The 14,291-nt window shown below is 45.6% G+C and overlaps 1 protein-coding gene across 14 annotated transcripts in view; it reads right to left on the reverse strand.

Annotated features, from left to right (window-relative positions):
* KIAA1217 (KIAA1217 ortholog) overlaps positions 1–14,291 on the reverse strand; it is a 432,541-nt gene that overhangs the window by 195,511 nt on the left and 222,739 nt on the right. Inside the window, exons 1-2 of one of the 14 annotated variants that reach the window (XM_077303789.1) lie at positions 9,468–9,752; positions 7,138–7,223 (exon numbers count right to left, since the gene is read on the reverse strand). The exons of 11 other annotated variants lie outside the window; for them this stretch is intronic. In XM_077303789.1, the coding sequence (XP_077159904.1) occupies positions 7,138–7,180 (43 nt within the window). In that variant the 5' untranslated portion in view covers positions 7,181–7,223; positions 9,468–9,752. Of the gene's footprint in view, positions 1–7,124; positions 7,224–9,467; positions 9,753–14,291 lie in introns of those variants that run through there. 2 more of the 14 variants (XM_077303788.1, XM_077303791.1) reach the window with 2 other exon arrangements.

The raw sequence follows: 14,291 nt of genomic DNA on the forward strand, positions 1-14,291 counted from the left end.
GAGGGCCGCAGTTTGACTACACCATGCTTAAATGCTGCTGCGACTGATAACATTCAAGCAAACAAAACAAGTACATGTTTTTAGTTATTGGGGGGGGGGAGTTTAGGTTTGCTATTTTATTTTTTAACTTTAACTTAAAATGTTTTAAGCTATTAATGTAAATCACTTCGAACCCCATGGGAATGTGGGATACTGGCATTGAGAGCCAGTGTGGTATAGCAGTTAAGAGCAGCAATCTCTAATCTGGAGAACCGGGTTTGATTACCCACTCTTCCTGCACATGCAGCCAGCTGGGTGACCTTGGGCCAGTCAGTTCTCTCAGAGCTCTCTCAACTTCACCTACCTCGCAATGTCTGTTATAGGTGATTGTAAACTGCTTTGAGACTCCTTCGGGCAGTTAAATGCGGGGTACAAAAAAACAGCACTGCTTCTTTTAATAAATAAGTCATCTCTAACCACGTTTGTTCATAAGGATGTCCCATCTGAGTCAGTGAGATGTACCTCCAAATAACAGTGAGATCCTGAGTAAATAAGCTCTGCCCTGGACACTGTGGTGGAGGAAGAGTATCGATATGTAAAGAGCTGCAACCTTAAGGCTTCTGTGCTATAGGAGGTTTCTGCCTGTGTATGATGCTATTACAGAAGTCCTTCTTGGCTTTCATACCCCAGCTGGCAGCCCCCTGTGAAAACATTTTCCTTTGCTTTTGCCATATTAGGCCATTCACAGTCTCCTTGGTTTTTCTGGTCAACGTTTACATTAATGGACACGTCTGCAGGGTAGAACATTCATAGCACATAACCAAGAAAGGGCTCCTCCCCTCCCCTGCCCCCCAGGCAATCCTGAACAGACAGCAGAAAAAAATTCCTGTCTGGGCTGCACAACCCATGCTCCTATTGCTGTCACCCCTCTTCACAATGTATCCGACATCTGCCACTAGACACGATGATGGGACGGCCTACAGCGTCCATCAGACTCTCCAGATTAACATACTATGCCTTAGTTCAGGGGGAGTCAACCTGTGGTCCTCCAGATGTCCATGGACTGCAATTCCCAGCATTTGCTGGCAGGGGCTCATGGGAATTGTAGTCCATGGACCACAGGTTGACTACCCCTGCCTTAGTTACATCTCGTCCATGATCCAGGTACAGGGGGTCGTGGCTCAGCAACAGAGAAACTGCTTGGCACAAAGAAGGTCCCAGGTTCAATCCCCGGCATCTCCAGTTAACACGATCAGGAAGGAGATGTGAAAGGCCTCACCCCGGGAACCCGAAGAGCCACTGCCAGCCTGAGTAGACGAAACAGGCCTTGATGAACCAATGGTTGGATTCAGTATAAGGTAGTTTTGTGTGCTTGTGTGTGCCTTAACCTAATCAGGATTCCTCGCATAAGCCGATACTGCACAACGACCAAGAGAGGACAGTACAGCAGTGGTTAAAGCTGCCTTTCTCAACTTTTTTACCACTGAGAAACCCCTGGAACATTCTTCAGTCTTTGGGAAACCCCAGAAGTTGTGCAATCATGTAGAATATGGTTGGGAAGCATAGCTATGTACACACCCACCTAGTACCCCCCCTTCCCACCCCCTCCAGGCCTGTCATTGGCCATTTGGAGGTCTTATTGCCTGATAAATGTTTAAGACATTTTTAAAATATATATATAAACAATTAACTCCCACCCATTCAAGAAACCCTTCCAGGGCTGTCAAGAAAGCCAGGTTTGGAGCAGTGGGTTCAGATGTGGGAAATAGTAGGGCAAGTCCCCCCTGGATTGAATTAATGGAGGAGGGGGTCAAATGTTGTCTGTTAGCCATAGCTGTGCCACATTCAGTGACAGCATCTCTCTAAAGTACAAGATGACCCAGGTCCAATCATCCTCTCAGGCTAACCTACCTCACAAGGTGGTTGTTGTAAGGATAAAATGGAAGAGAGGATAACAATATTGTAAGCAGCTTTGGATCCCCATTGGAGAGAAAAGCAGAGAGACAAATAAAGATTACTCAGATTTTCGTCTGATCCATCAGGGCATGCAAAAGAAGTCTTTGATCTTCTCTCACTGGCATCTGCCAACCCACCAAGAGACCCGTAGTTCTAAAATTAATGCACTTGAATATATTGTTATCCGTTATTGCTCACTGTCAAAGTGTTTTGCAAGTTTCTTCCTGTTTGCCACCCCCGTTTGCTCGTGGTACAGTTCCTTATCCATTCAGGCACGAGTTGTGCTCAAAGAGGAGCAAGGAATTTGGATCTGGAAAAGACTTTAAAAGCCACTCAGCATTCCTGAGGACTTCATATGTAATCCTAGCATTGTTAGGGGTTAGAGAACAGCCACACATGCTGAGGGGGCTGTTGGAGAATGAAACAGTTTTCCACGTGTAACTTAATTACAAAACCATCCACCCAATCTCAGTAATTTCAAAGTAATCCTCTCTGAAAAATGCAATGGAAATTCTTTTACAAGGAATCCAGATCTCTGTTAAAGGGATGCACAAAAAAAGCACAACGATACCTTATTCTTACAAGCCCCCAAACTATATGCAGGCTACAGAACAGTGACTAGACAAAGAAAAAAATGCCTTAAGACCTAATGTATAAATAAAGCCCACCTTAAACTCAGGCCATTGTCCCTTTTCATTGGTTGTGTTTACGCTTCATCAAACCTGTTGGGTAGCTGAGAAACCATCCATTCAAGAACCAAGCTATGTTCTCCTCTCCTCTTTTAAGGACCACAAAGCAAACAACACGTTGTGTCAACAGACTGACTGCAGGCACTTCCTTGAAGCCCAGATTATCTCATGTGTCACAAGCAGAGCTGAATGTTTCCAGAATCTGCCAATTCTGCCAGTCTGCCCGACATCTTAGCAAAGTAAATGGCATGAAGCCTCAATGCAACTCGTATTTCTGCGCAAGGAAAAGCGATCGGAATTCACACGCAACGGCTCAACCAATCATGGATGTCTGTAGCCTTTTCAGATATTACGTTTCTGGCATTCTGATTGTGCATACCGGGAAAGTAAACTACTACATGGTCATTTCAAGATACCCAATCGCTATTTGGCCTGCCCTGGGGAATGTGTAATTTGCATCTTCAGTATGAACTCCCTGAAAATATGCATGCTGCTGTTTTCAGACAAAACAGCAATCGTGTACACCAGGGGTAGTAAACCTGTGGTCCTCCAGATGTTCATGGACTACAGTTCCCATGAGCCCCTTCCAGCAAACACTGGCAGGGGCTCATGGGAATTGTAGTCCATGAGCATCTGGAGGACCACAGGTTGACTACCCCTGGTGTACAAGACAGCATACCTTCCCAGAAGGCATGATTAGAGCACCAAGAACATACTCCCCCCTAAAGGCTTGTCTATACACATAGGCTTGGTTCAAATAACCGCCAAATCATGGCTTGGCCACTCGTCCCCAAGCTTTGGATTCACATGTCCCCCCTTCCATCTCAGACTTCTTCACTTCCTCACTTTTGGCGGAGATGCTGGTGGTTGGTGGTAGCTCTTCTCTACCAGTGCAAACAGGCTGGTGATCCTTGGCCCAAGAAATGGCCTCAATCAGGGACAGGGCCTTTTCAGTCCTGGCCCCAACCTGGTAGAACGAGCTCCCGGGAGAACAGAAGTCCCAACAGGAACTGTTCCAGTTCTGAAGTGCCTGCAAAATAAACCCTTCTGCCAGGCGTTTGGTTAAGGTCAATATGTTAGGATACCATCAACAGGGCCCGTCTCTGTAACCCTCTCCCACCCTGGACTGAGAAGAGAGCAGAACGGTTCAGTCAGCAAATTTGGCAACTACACTGTATTGGTTCATTTTACTGGTTTTAGTTGTTATTGTTTAGTGATTACTTATCATTCCTGTTGTAAACTGCCCCGAGATTGCTGTGCTGAGAGGGTACAACATAGAAAATGAATGAATGAATGAATGAATGAATGAATGAATGAATGAATGAATGAAGCACTTCATTTTGATCATCATGGAAGTTCTTAAGTATCTCAGAGTCCCCTTTGCTCCTGGAAAGTCTAACTGAATTGATGCAGAGCCCCAAAATGACAATATTTATCTATAATTTCTATAATATTTTTATCTTTTTTAGGAAGGGGGGTAGGAAGGGGATCTTATTATTGTGCCGCCATGTTGTGACATTTTAAAGTCTTTTAATGGGAGTTTTAATGGGGTTTTAAGACACTGTAACCCGCCACGAGCCATTTGGGAGTGGCGGGAAATAAATCCAAATAATAATAATAATAATAATAATAATAATAATAATAATAAAAATATGTAATGTCGATTATTAAATGTGACACGCAAAGTCTCAGAAATGAATGGAATAAAGAGCTAGATCGCACTGTTTTGCCAAAGAAATGGGATTCAGCCTTAAAGTTTACACCTACCCTCTCCATGGATCTTAAATTGGGATTTAGCTTTAAAAAATTGTTTAGGATATACTGGACACCACAAGGACTCTTTAGCAAAAGATGGTGTGAAGTGTCCGAATGTTGGCATTGTAAATCACAAGATGCTTTTCTTAAATTTATGCTTTGGTTGTGTCCAATCATTCTTTTTTTGGGGGGGAGAAGTTATTGCTCCTATTAATTTTGTATTAGAATTGTTCACTGGTTTTTGAGGACGTTTATTATTTATTTATAATTTAATTTATACCCCACCTCTCCTGAGCAAGTCAACTCTCCTGAGCAAGTCAACTCGTTTATGTACCTTCCAGAGGTAGTCAACCTGTGGTCCTCCAGATGTTCATGGACTACAATTCCCATGAGCCCCTGCCAGCAAATGCTGGCAGGGGCTCATGGGAATTGTAGTCCATGAACATCTGGAGGGCCACAGGTTGACTACCTCTGCTTTAAACGACCTGCCCTTCTTTTGGAAAGCAACAGATAGGGATGGGCATGCACCCAGGCATTTTGGTTCGGTTCAGGACAGTTTCCAATCTGGGGCTGCGAGCCATTTCACCAGCTCATTTTGCTGGGTGGTGGGGGAAACAGGTGGCTTAAACAGCTGGCAGCCATTTCAGCCATCAGTTCTGGTTCTCCCTGCTTGGGTTCGACACTTCACCGGTTCAGGGAGAGCCCAATGCATCCTTGCCAACAACCGCAGGCCCTGCCTTGACTGGACCACAATCTCTTCCCCAGCTATGAAGCAGGTTTCAGAGCTGTGAAGACTTCCAGTGCCATTGCTGTCATGCTAACCGTAGGGAATAGTAGGAGTATGGGAACAGTAGGGAGTGGACTCTATTCCCGCCTGCTCCCACACTGCTTGCCCCTGCTGCAATGGCACATTTGGAAACAGCCTTGGTCTCATGCTGCATGAGGACTGCAAAGCACTGATTGGCAGCTGGTGTGGCATAGTGAGAATGAGACAATGATGGTTTGCAGTTCTGGTTTCCAGGGAATCCGTCGGAATATTTTTACCCCAACACCCTCCCATGCCCCTAACTGCCCAGCCCGCCATGCAACCACCAATGGTGGTTGGCCAGTAAACAGGATGTGTTGGATGGAATCTGAGCATGCAGCACCATCCATGCAGGAGTGGGTTAAGGATTCATGGGGCCCACAGCACCAGAGCCAGTTTAAGGGTTCATGGAGCCCTAGCAGAGTACAGTTGTGGCAGGAGCACCCAGGCTGTGGGACAGATCCTGTTTAACTCCTGCGATCTGAAGAGATTGGGTGAGCCTGGGCCATCCAGGGCACAGCAACTGATCGTATAGGTGGAAAAAAGGACTACCTGGAGATCATTCTTATTCAGGTTACAGCAGGTGAGCAGCTCCTTTCAGAACACTCAGATGTACTTTCCATTATACTGACATCCCACTGGCCAAGTTTAGCTCTTTCCCAGGCTTGAGAATGTTTGGACTCAAACACACGTTTGTGTGCTACCCACGCAGGCAGAGAGTAGAAGCTTGAGGCTGTTTTTTTAATTAAGCTGGCAGGGTGATTGTTCCCTCCTCCTTCTTCTTCTTCTTCTAAGGTCAGATGCCCTTTCCATCCCACACATAAAAATGGCAGCAGCTTTCTCAGAAAACATAAATGAGAATTTAAAGTTGATGTTCTCACAAGGAGCAGCAGCAAAAATGTCCAAGTTCTCCCCGCTCTGCCTGGCTGAAAGCTCCAACAATGTGCCATATTTAAGCCAGTGGGGTACTTAGAGTTCTGTTCTGCCTTCTGACGGGTTTTTTTAAAGAGAAAGATGTTTACACAACATCAGGATGAGAGCTTGTTTTTAGAACACACCCATTCTCATCAAGGCAAGCCTGCTTCACAATAACGCCGCACCTGTGGCAAGGTAGTAAAGTCAGTAAAGGGGTAACTTAAAGTTGGGGGGTTTAGGGTTAGTTCCCCATGGCATCATCACCATCACCACGCCGCTGCATGTAAATCAACAAGGGAAGAATCAATCTTGTTTCACCTGCAGATGGTATAGCCCTACCTAGAGCACACAGTTCATGCCAAATATATTATACGGATGATGTGAGGCAGCAAAATGATCATAGAGAATACCTTTGTGGGCTAGATTTTGGGGGGTGAAAAACCCCCACATAGATACACATGCCACAATTCAGGACCTCAGATAACCTGGAACTTAGAGAATTCTGTGTACCAGTTACCATCTCTCAACAAAGGAAGAAGAAGAAGAAGAAGAAGAAGAAGAAGAAGAAGAAGAAGAAGAAGAAGAAGAAGAAGAAGAAGAAGAAGAAGAAGAAGAAGAAGAAGAAGAAGAAGAGGAGTTGGTTCTTATATGCCGCTTTTCCCTACCCAAAGGAGGCTCAAAGCGGCTTACAGTCGCCTTCCCTTTCCTCTCCCCACAACAGACACCCTGTGAGGTGGGTGAGGTTGAGAGAGCCCTGAGATCACTGCTTGGTCAGAGCAGCTTTATCAGTGCTGTGGAGAGCCCAAGGTCACCCAGCTGGCTGCATGTGGGGGAGCGTGGAATCAAACCTGGCTCTCCATATTAGAAGTCCACACTCCTAACCACTACACCAAACTGGAAGAAATCCTTTTTCTAAGGAAGAAATCATTAACAGCAAGAAAGGATCTGTTCACACATTCTCGAAGACACAGTTCAGATCTGAGTTCCCTATACTGGGTCTGGTGGACCAGTCACACATGACTTACAGATTCTACTCACGTCCTAGGCATGTAGTGGCCAAGTGGCCTTGGGGCTGCAACATACACAGACAAGGGGATTCAGCTTTCCATCCATGCAATCGAAACCTGAAATGATCAAAGAGGGTGTTCGGCACTTTTTGCCTGTTTTGGGGAGAAGCAGGGAAGCCGCTTTGAGGTAAAGAAAACCGGGGTTTAAAAAACAACTCTTCTTCGCCTGTAAGTCATGTGTAATTGTTATACTGGACACAGGGTGGGGCCTCTGGAACCAACCTGCAGCGATCTCCCCTGGATATGTCAAAAGCTAGATACTATTGGAAATGGAACTTTGAGGAATTGTTTTTTGTTTTTCCGAGTTCATTTTATGATTGTAAATTTGTTTTTATTCTGTAATTCATTTTATGTTGTTACCTGCCCCGAGCCAGCTTTCCCGGAGGGGCAGCGTATATATCCATTAATTAATGCCCCAGAGGGTTGGGCCAGAACCGATGGGTTGAAATTAACTCAAAATAATTTCTGGTTAAACATCCAGAAGAGGTTCCTGACAGAGCGGTTCCTCAGTGGAACAGGCTTCCTCAGGAGGTTGAAGTGTGGAAGAGGTTAGATAGCCATCTGACAGAAATGCTGATTTTATGAACTGAGGCAGGTTGTGAGTGGGTGGGCAGGAAGGGATGTGCCAGTGCTTGTCTCTTGTGGCCCTTCCTTGCATACCCAGGGAATGGCTGATCGCCACTGTGGGGTGGTAGATGAATTTCCTCCAGGCCAGGCTGTATTCTGGAGATTTTTGGTGTGTGTGTGGGAGGAATCACTTGGGCATGAAATTGGGGTCACTGTGGGTGGGCAGGTAGTTGTGAGTTCCTGCATTGTGCAGGGGACTAGATGACCCTGGAGGTCCCTTCCACCTCTATGATTCTAATTAATTAAATATGAAGAAGTGGGCCTTCTTTTTTGAAAAAAAGAAAACATGCCTTCAGGTAATTGTAACATTAGCAGCCCATTTCATTTCCCTGATTATGATGTTAGTGTTGCTCACCCCCACATGTAAATCGTCTAGGAGGGTCTGACCCCACCCAAAAGTGAGGCCATCCTTCCGAGGGAGAAGACTGTCTTAGCCCCAGCCCATCTGGAACTCCAAATACTGATTGTCCCATCCATATTGGGCGGGGGGGGGGGGGAGTTAAACTCAATATATTTTACCTCTGTCTTTATTGAATGCCCAGCTCTGTAGAATCATAGAATCCCAGAATTATAATGCACAGGTGCTGCCGTGTCGGGAGAAACACATTCCCAGAAGGGTCTTATTAATATGAGCACATGGTGCAGCTTTTCTCATAAGCCTCCCTCCACAAACTAATTCAATCAGATTAGGGGGGGGGAAGAGAAGCCAGACCTGTTTTGAAACGTTTTCCCTCCTCCCTCAAACAGCACCTTGCAAATCGATCCTAACACATTTTAAAAACTTGGTGTGTTCATAAACACCGGATAAGCCCGCATGCCTGTCTACTTGCGAAACATCATAAAGGAAAGGGTGGACTCCCCAGAGCAGGGGTGGGCAAACTGTGGCCCTCCAGATGTCCATGGACTACAATTCCCATGAGCCCCTGCCAGCTGGCAGGGACTCATGGGAATTGTAGTCCATGGACATCTGGAGGGCCACAGTTTGCCCACCCCTGCTCCAGAGCTTTACAACTATGCATTCTTCTTAGACTCCCTTTCTAAGAACTCACTGGATTCTACAAACGGCCATGCAACAGATTTAGATTAGGCACGTGCCAGGCTGCCCCGGCTATTTATTCCGAACATGGCATTTCTTAAAAAGGAAACAGTTCGCGCTACACTTTGAGATAAAACCGGCACACACGCTCCGCCACATTTGACCTGACGCGAAAGCCGTGTTCATAATGTTGGGCCGCATTCCAAGGCAAACACATGGTTTTAGCATGGAGCAGAATAACCCCTGGCTGCGGGTCACTGGGATGTAAACGAGGAACTCCAACATGCTAATGACCCCTCCGCTGCTCTAAATGAGGAAGCAGCTTCAACAGACCTTTGGAGCAAAATGCTTTTTTAAAAAAAGACTTCCCTTCCCGGTGGGGATGGCACCCTCCTGGCTCGCTTTGTGTCTCACCCAGCACTGGTTGGCTGTCCCACCCCCCACCCCCACCCCCACCCCCCAAAAAATATTCGTTTTCCCGGGATAAAAATTCAGATGTCAGAAACAGGCAAAACAGTCAGCCGCAGCCTAATAAATAAAGGATCTGCTTCATATCTAATCCCTCACTGAGATATAAAAAGCAGCAACGAGGGACATGCCGGCTGTAACTCCATCTACCCAGTGATTCTCTTACTCACCCTTCATCTGTTGGCTGTCTCTGGGACAAGCCTGCAGGGGCTCAGATTTCTGGCTTTCAGCTTCCTCCATTGTCCCAGCCTACTTTGCAAAAAAAAAGAAAAGAAAAGAAACGGCACGAGCTTTCGATTCAAAAGTCGGGCAAACTTGCAGCTTTCCAAAACTGTCCCGAACGCTGCCTCTGGGGGAGAGAAACCCCCACAAGGAACCTATCTTGCCCTCTTAGCTGCACAAAGTTCCTTTCCAAAGTGAGCTGCGTTCCGGCAGGGAAGGAGTCATGGTTGTTCAGCAGATGAGTGGGCAGAGCTGCTCTCCAGGGCCTCCCTTGCTCCAGCGGCTGTTGCTGGAAGCGCCCCCCCCCCAGCCTCTATCGGTGAGGCCCCCAACAGGTGATGGATTTGTCTGGGAGAAGAATTCTTCCCCCCCCCCCCCCCGGCTTGAGAATTCAGCTGAGCCTCCCCCCCCCCCAAGCAGCCCACTGGAGAGGGGGGATTTTAACATTTGATGACAGGCCTTAAACTGCCGGGATCCAGCTCCGACATCCATCCACTCATCTGAAAATAAATCCAGCTGAAATCAACGGGGTTTTGCTTCTGAGCAAATGAGCAGTCCTCGAAACCGGAGTTCATTAGGAGCTTCCTTTTGAAATGCTTTTAGCATTAGCAACTGGACGCTGGTAATGGGTTCAGGTTTCTTCCTCACTTATATAAGTTAGAGACTTTATGCCCTGATTTTCTCTGCAGTGGGGACCCAGCTGATCACATCTCCTTCTACCCCTCTGTTTTATCCCTACAACAACCACCTTGTGGAGTAGGTTAGGCAGAGAGAGACAGAAAGACAGAGAGGGAGAGAGAGTTAGCCAAAGAGGTTTCATGGCAGAGTGGGAATTCAAATCTGAGCATCATGGGTCTCATACCAACGCCCTAACATCTTTCTCAACTTTCTTTACCACTGAGAAACCCCTGAAATATCCTTCGTGTTTCAAGAAGCCCCAGAAGTGACAGGATTGTGCAGAATATGGTTGGGAAGCATAGTTGTGTGCATGGCCACCCAGGGACTCTTGTGTGCCTTCCTGATAAGCAGCCTGGTGTGTAGGAATCAGCAGTACTTTTTTTGACAGCACGGAGGTAAATACTATTTACCTGTTAATGTCTGGCAGCTCTAGCAGCTGTTAAAGACACAGGACCCAGAAAAGAAGCTGACAACTCAGTACAGATTAAGATAGAATCATGGAATCATCGAGTTGGAAGGGGCCATACAGGCCATCTAGTCCAACCCCCTGCTCAACGCAGGGTCAGCCCTAAGCATCCTAAAGATGTCAAAACTGAGTGTGTTCACTCCCCAGAAAAGGATCTCTCCCCAAAATGCACCCACCAGGTTTCGAGTGCAGTCTCATAGAATCATAAAATCATAGAGTTGGAAGTGGCCAGACAGGCCAGATTCTAGTCCAACCCCCTGCTCAACGCAGGGTCAGCCCAAAGCATCCTAAAGCAGGATCCTGGCTTAAAAGTATTAGAGAACGGCTCAGGAGAGCATCCTGCTTCCCACCAATTAGGCCACACCTCTCCATAAAGCTGTGTGCCCTTCCACTTTATAGAACTATGAATCCTGAGCACATTAATATCCCTGGAAGAGTGCTCCATTGTGTTTTATGGCACACATTTTCGAACAAAGGTATTATGTAAATCTCACAGGATTAGTTTTCTGTTGATTATTTCCCCCATTTGGTCATAGAGAACCAGACTGCTGTTGGGTTTCCAGGCTCCACAGGGCTCCGGGTGCTTTTCAGAGCACTGTATGAAGGAGGCCTCATGCAGGTGTGTTTCCATACCCATTTTAAATGATAGAATTGCACACCTCTTCTAGTGGTTGGTGTGTGAGTTCTGAAATGAGTGTCTTATGAAGGGTAACATTTGGCAGTACTACGCAGAATCAAATTAAGATTTATAATTGCAACCTTAGTGAAATCTATAAAAGCAGAAGATGCTAAATGATGTTAAGCAATAAACCTGGAGTGAATTAGCCAAGCTGAGATTTCACTGGAAACTAAATGAGACAAAAGCAGATAAATGTTCATGCTGCTGCAGATACAGGCTTGGCAAGCTTACTGGGCCACTAATAGCAAGGTCTAGAAGGGTGCAGTCCAAAGTGAGCCAGTGTGGTGTAGTGGTTAGAGCAGGGGTAGTCAAACTGCGGCCCTCCAGATGTCCATGGACTACAATTCCCAGGAGCCCCTGCCAGCAAACGCTGGCAGGGGCTCCTGGGAATTGTAGTCCATGGACATCTGGAGGGCCGCAGTTTGACTACCCCTGGGTTAGAGTGATGGACTAGGATCTTGGAGATCCAGGTTCGAATCCCCTACTTTGCTGTGGGAGGTTCCTGGGTGACTTTGGGCCAGCATTACACACACTCTACTGAATGTACCTCACAGAGATGTTGTGAAGATAACATGAGGGAAAGGGGAATAAAGTAAGCCACCTCAGGCCCCAGTGGTGAGAAAGGTAGGACAGAAACAAAGTAAACAAATCACTAAATAAAATAATTCAAGTCAATAGCAGCACGGATTTCAGCCAAGCATGTTAAATCTTGATCTACGTCTCAACATAGGGCTAGCCATAAGCCATTTGGCTGGGATGATTCCCCATCCCATATTTTCCACCTCCTCTTTTCAAGTTTGAGAGGAGTCTGGTTTCAAGTTCTATGCTTCCGAAGTTGCCCAATGATCAATAATCAAAGATGGAATTGTTAGGCACATAGAAGGACAAAGCTTGCTGAGGGAAAATCAGCATGGCTTCTGCAAAGCAAAGTCCTCCCTCACCAACCTCTTGGAGTTCTTTGGAAAGTGAGAATGCATGTAGACAATGGTTACCTGGTGGGCATTGTACACCTGGACTTTCAAAAGGCTCTTCACAAAGTACTTCACCAAAGACTCCTGAGTAAATTTAGCAGTTAAGAGATAAGAGGACCAGTTCTCTTATGGATTAAAAACTGGTTAAATAGCAGGAAACAAAGAGCAATGGAGGGAAGTAAACAGGATCAGTATTAGGGCCGGCACTCTTTAATTTATTCATAAATGATCTAGAACAAGAGCTGAGTAGAGTAGTGGCCAAGTCTGCAGATGTCACAAAATTATTAAGGGTGGTGAAAAACAAGGCTGTCTGTGAAGTGCTCTAGGAGGACCTCTACAAACTGGGTGATTCAAGTGGGTAGCCATGTTGGTCCGAAGTAGCACAACAAAAATTGAGTCCAATAACACCTTTAAGACCAACAAAGATTTATTCAAGGTGTGAGCTTTCGAGTGCATGCACACTTCCTCAGACAAATGGAACAAGGATCATGAAAGTACAGTGATATAAGGAAAAAGAAAATTAGTGGCAAATTAATAAACTGTGCCATAGTATCCAAATTATAATTCTTTGCTAAAACAGCTCAACAGTCCTTTTGAGTTCAGTTGTAACTCACAAAAACATTGGAGAAATAAAACGGAACTCAAAAGGACTGATTAGCTGTTTTAGCAAAGAATTATCATATGGCACAAGATGGCATAATTTGGATACTATGACACAGTTTACTAATTTGCCACTGTTTTACTTTATCTATATATCTGCACTCTCGTGATTCTTGATCCATTTTGCCTGAGGAAGTGTGCCTGCACATGAAAGCTCACGCCTTGAATAAATCTTTGTTGGTCTTAAAACTGGGTGAGTGAGCAACAATGCGGCAAATGAAGTACAATGTTGGTAAATGTAAAGTTTACCAACATTGAACAAGAAATCCCAGCTCCAAGGATAGGCTAATGGAGTCTGAATTTGCTCAGTCTGAGAGGGGAAAAGACCTTGGGGTTGTAGTGGATAACTCAATGAAAGTCAGTCAACTGCACCAGTGAAAAAGGCAAACTCTATGTTAGGGATTATTAGGAAAGGGACTGAGAATAGAACACCTGAAACTGTAATGCCCCTAACTATTGTTAGTTGAATTAATCCATGGCTTCGTGTGATGCCTGACTGGAATGAGGACATCTGGACAAAACAGACCAAGTATCTTCAGTGCCTAATACTATGTGCAGGTTTCATTTTGACTTGATGTCCCATTGTCCGAATACTGTGCAAGCCAGTCTCTTAGAGAAAATAACTTGCCCTCTTAGGCTGGAGAGAGAAACTTTTCTTATTCCCACTGAAAGAGGCAACAGTCATCTGACTGAGTCATAAGGATATACAATGACTCTGTCCTATTTTTCTTGCTTTGTTTCTCTTCCACTTTCTCAAGAGTGTCTCACAAGAGGTATCTTCCCCATTCATTATGTGACAGAGAGCAAGTGTTTTGAGCCGAAACCTTCAGAAGGGGAAAGCCGGAGAAGGGGAACTATCCATATGGCCAGCCAACCTCCTGAGATGCAGGCACTGGTAAATGATGAGTCCCAGTCCAATTCAACCAGCAAGCTAGAATAAAGATAGTAGTCATTATTTCCTGATTTATTCTGGGGAAAAGTTTCTGTTTCCTCTCCCTCTCTCATGGTGTACCCCTCTCTTCCAGGAAGTGCAGTGTATTCACAGACCTAGTTTCTTCATATGGCTTCTTATTGTAATGTTAGGTGTCACCTACCAAGTACAACTGGTCCAGAATGAAGCAGCACAGGTCCCTACAGGGAGCCAGTGGAAAACACATATACGACCTGTGCTCTCCCAGCTGCATGGGCTCCAGATTGAAGACCAGATCAAATTCAAGGTGTTGGTTATTACCTTTAAAGCCCTGAACAGCCCAGGACCCTCATATCTACAGGACTGCCTTTTCCCATCTACCCCCCCCCCAAAAAAGAAAAAATTAAG

This window comes from Paroedura picta, chromosome 11 (assembly GCF_049243985.1).
Source record: "Paroedura picta isolate Pp20150507F chromosome 11, Ppicta_v3.0, whole genome shotgun sequence".
NCBI lineage: Eukaryota > Metazoa > Chordata > Lepidosauria > Squamata > Gekkonidae > Paroedura > Paroedura picta.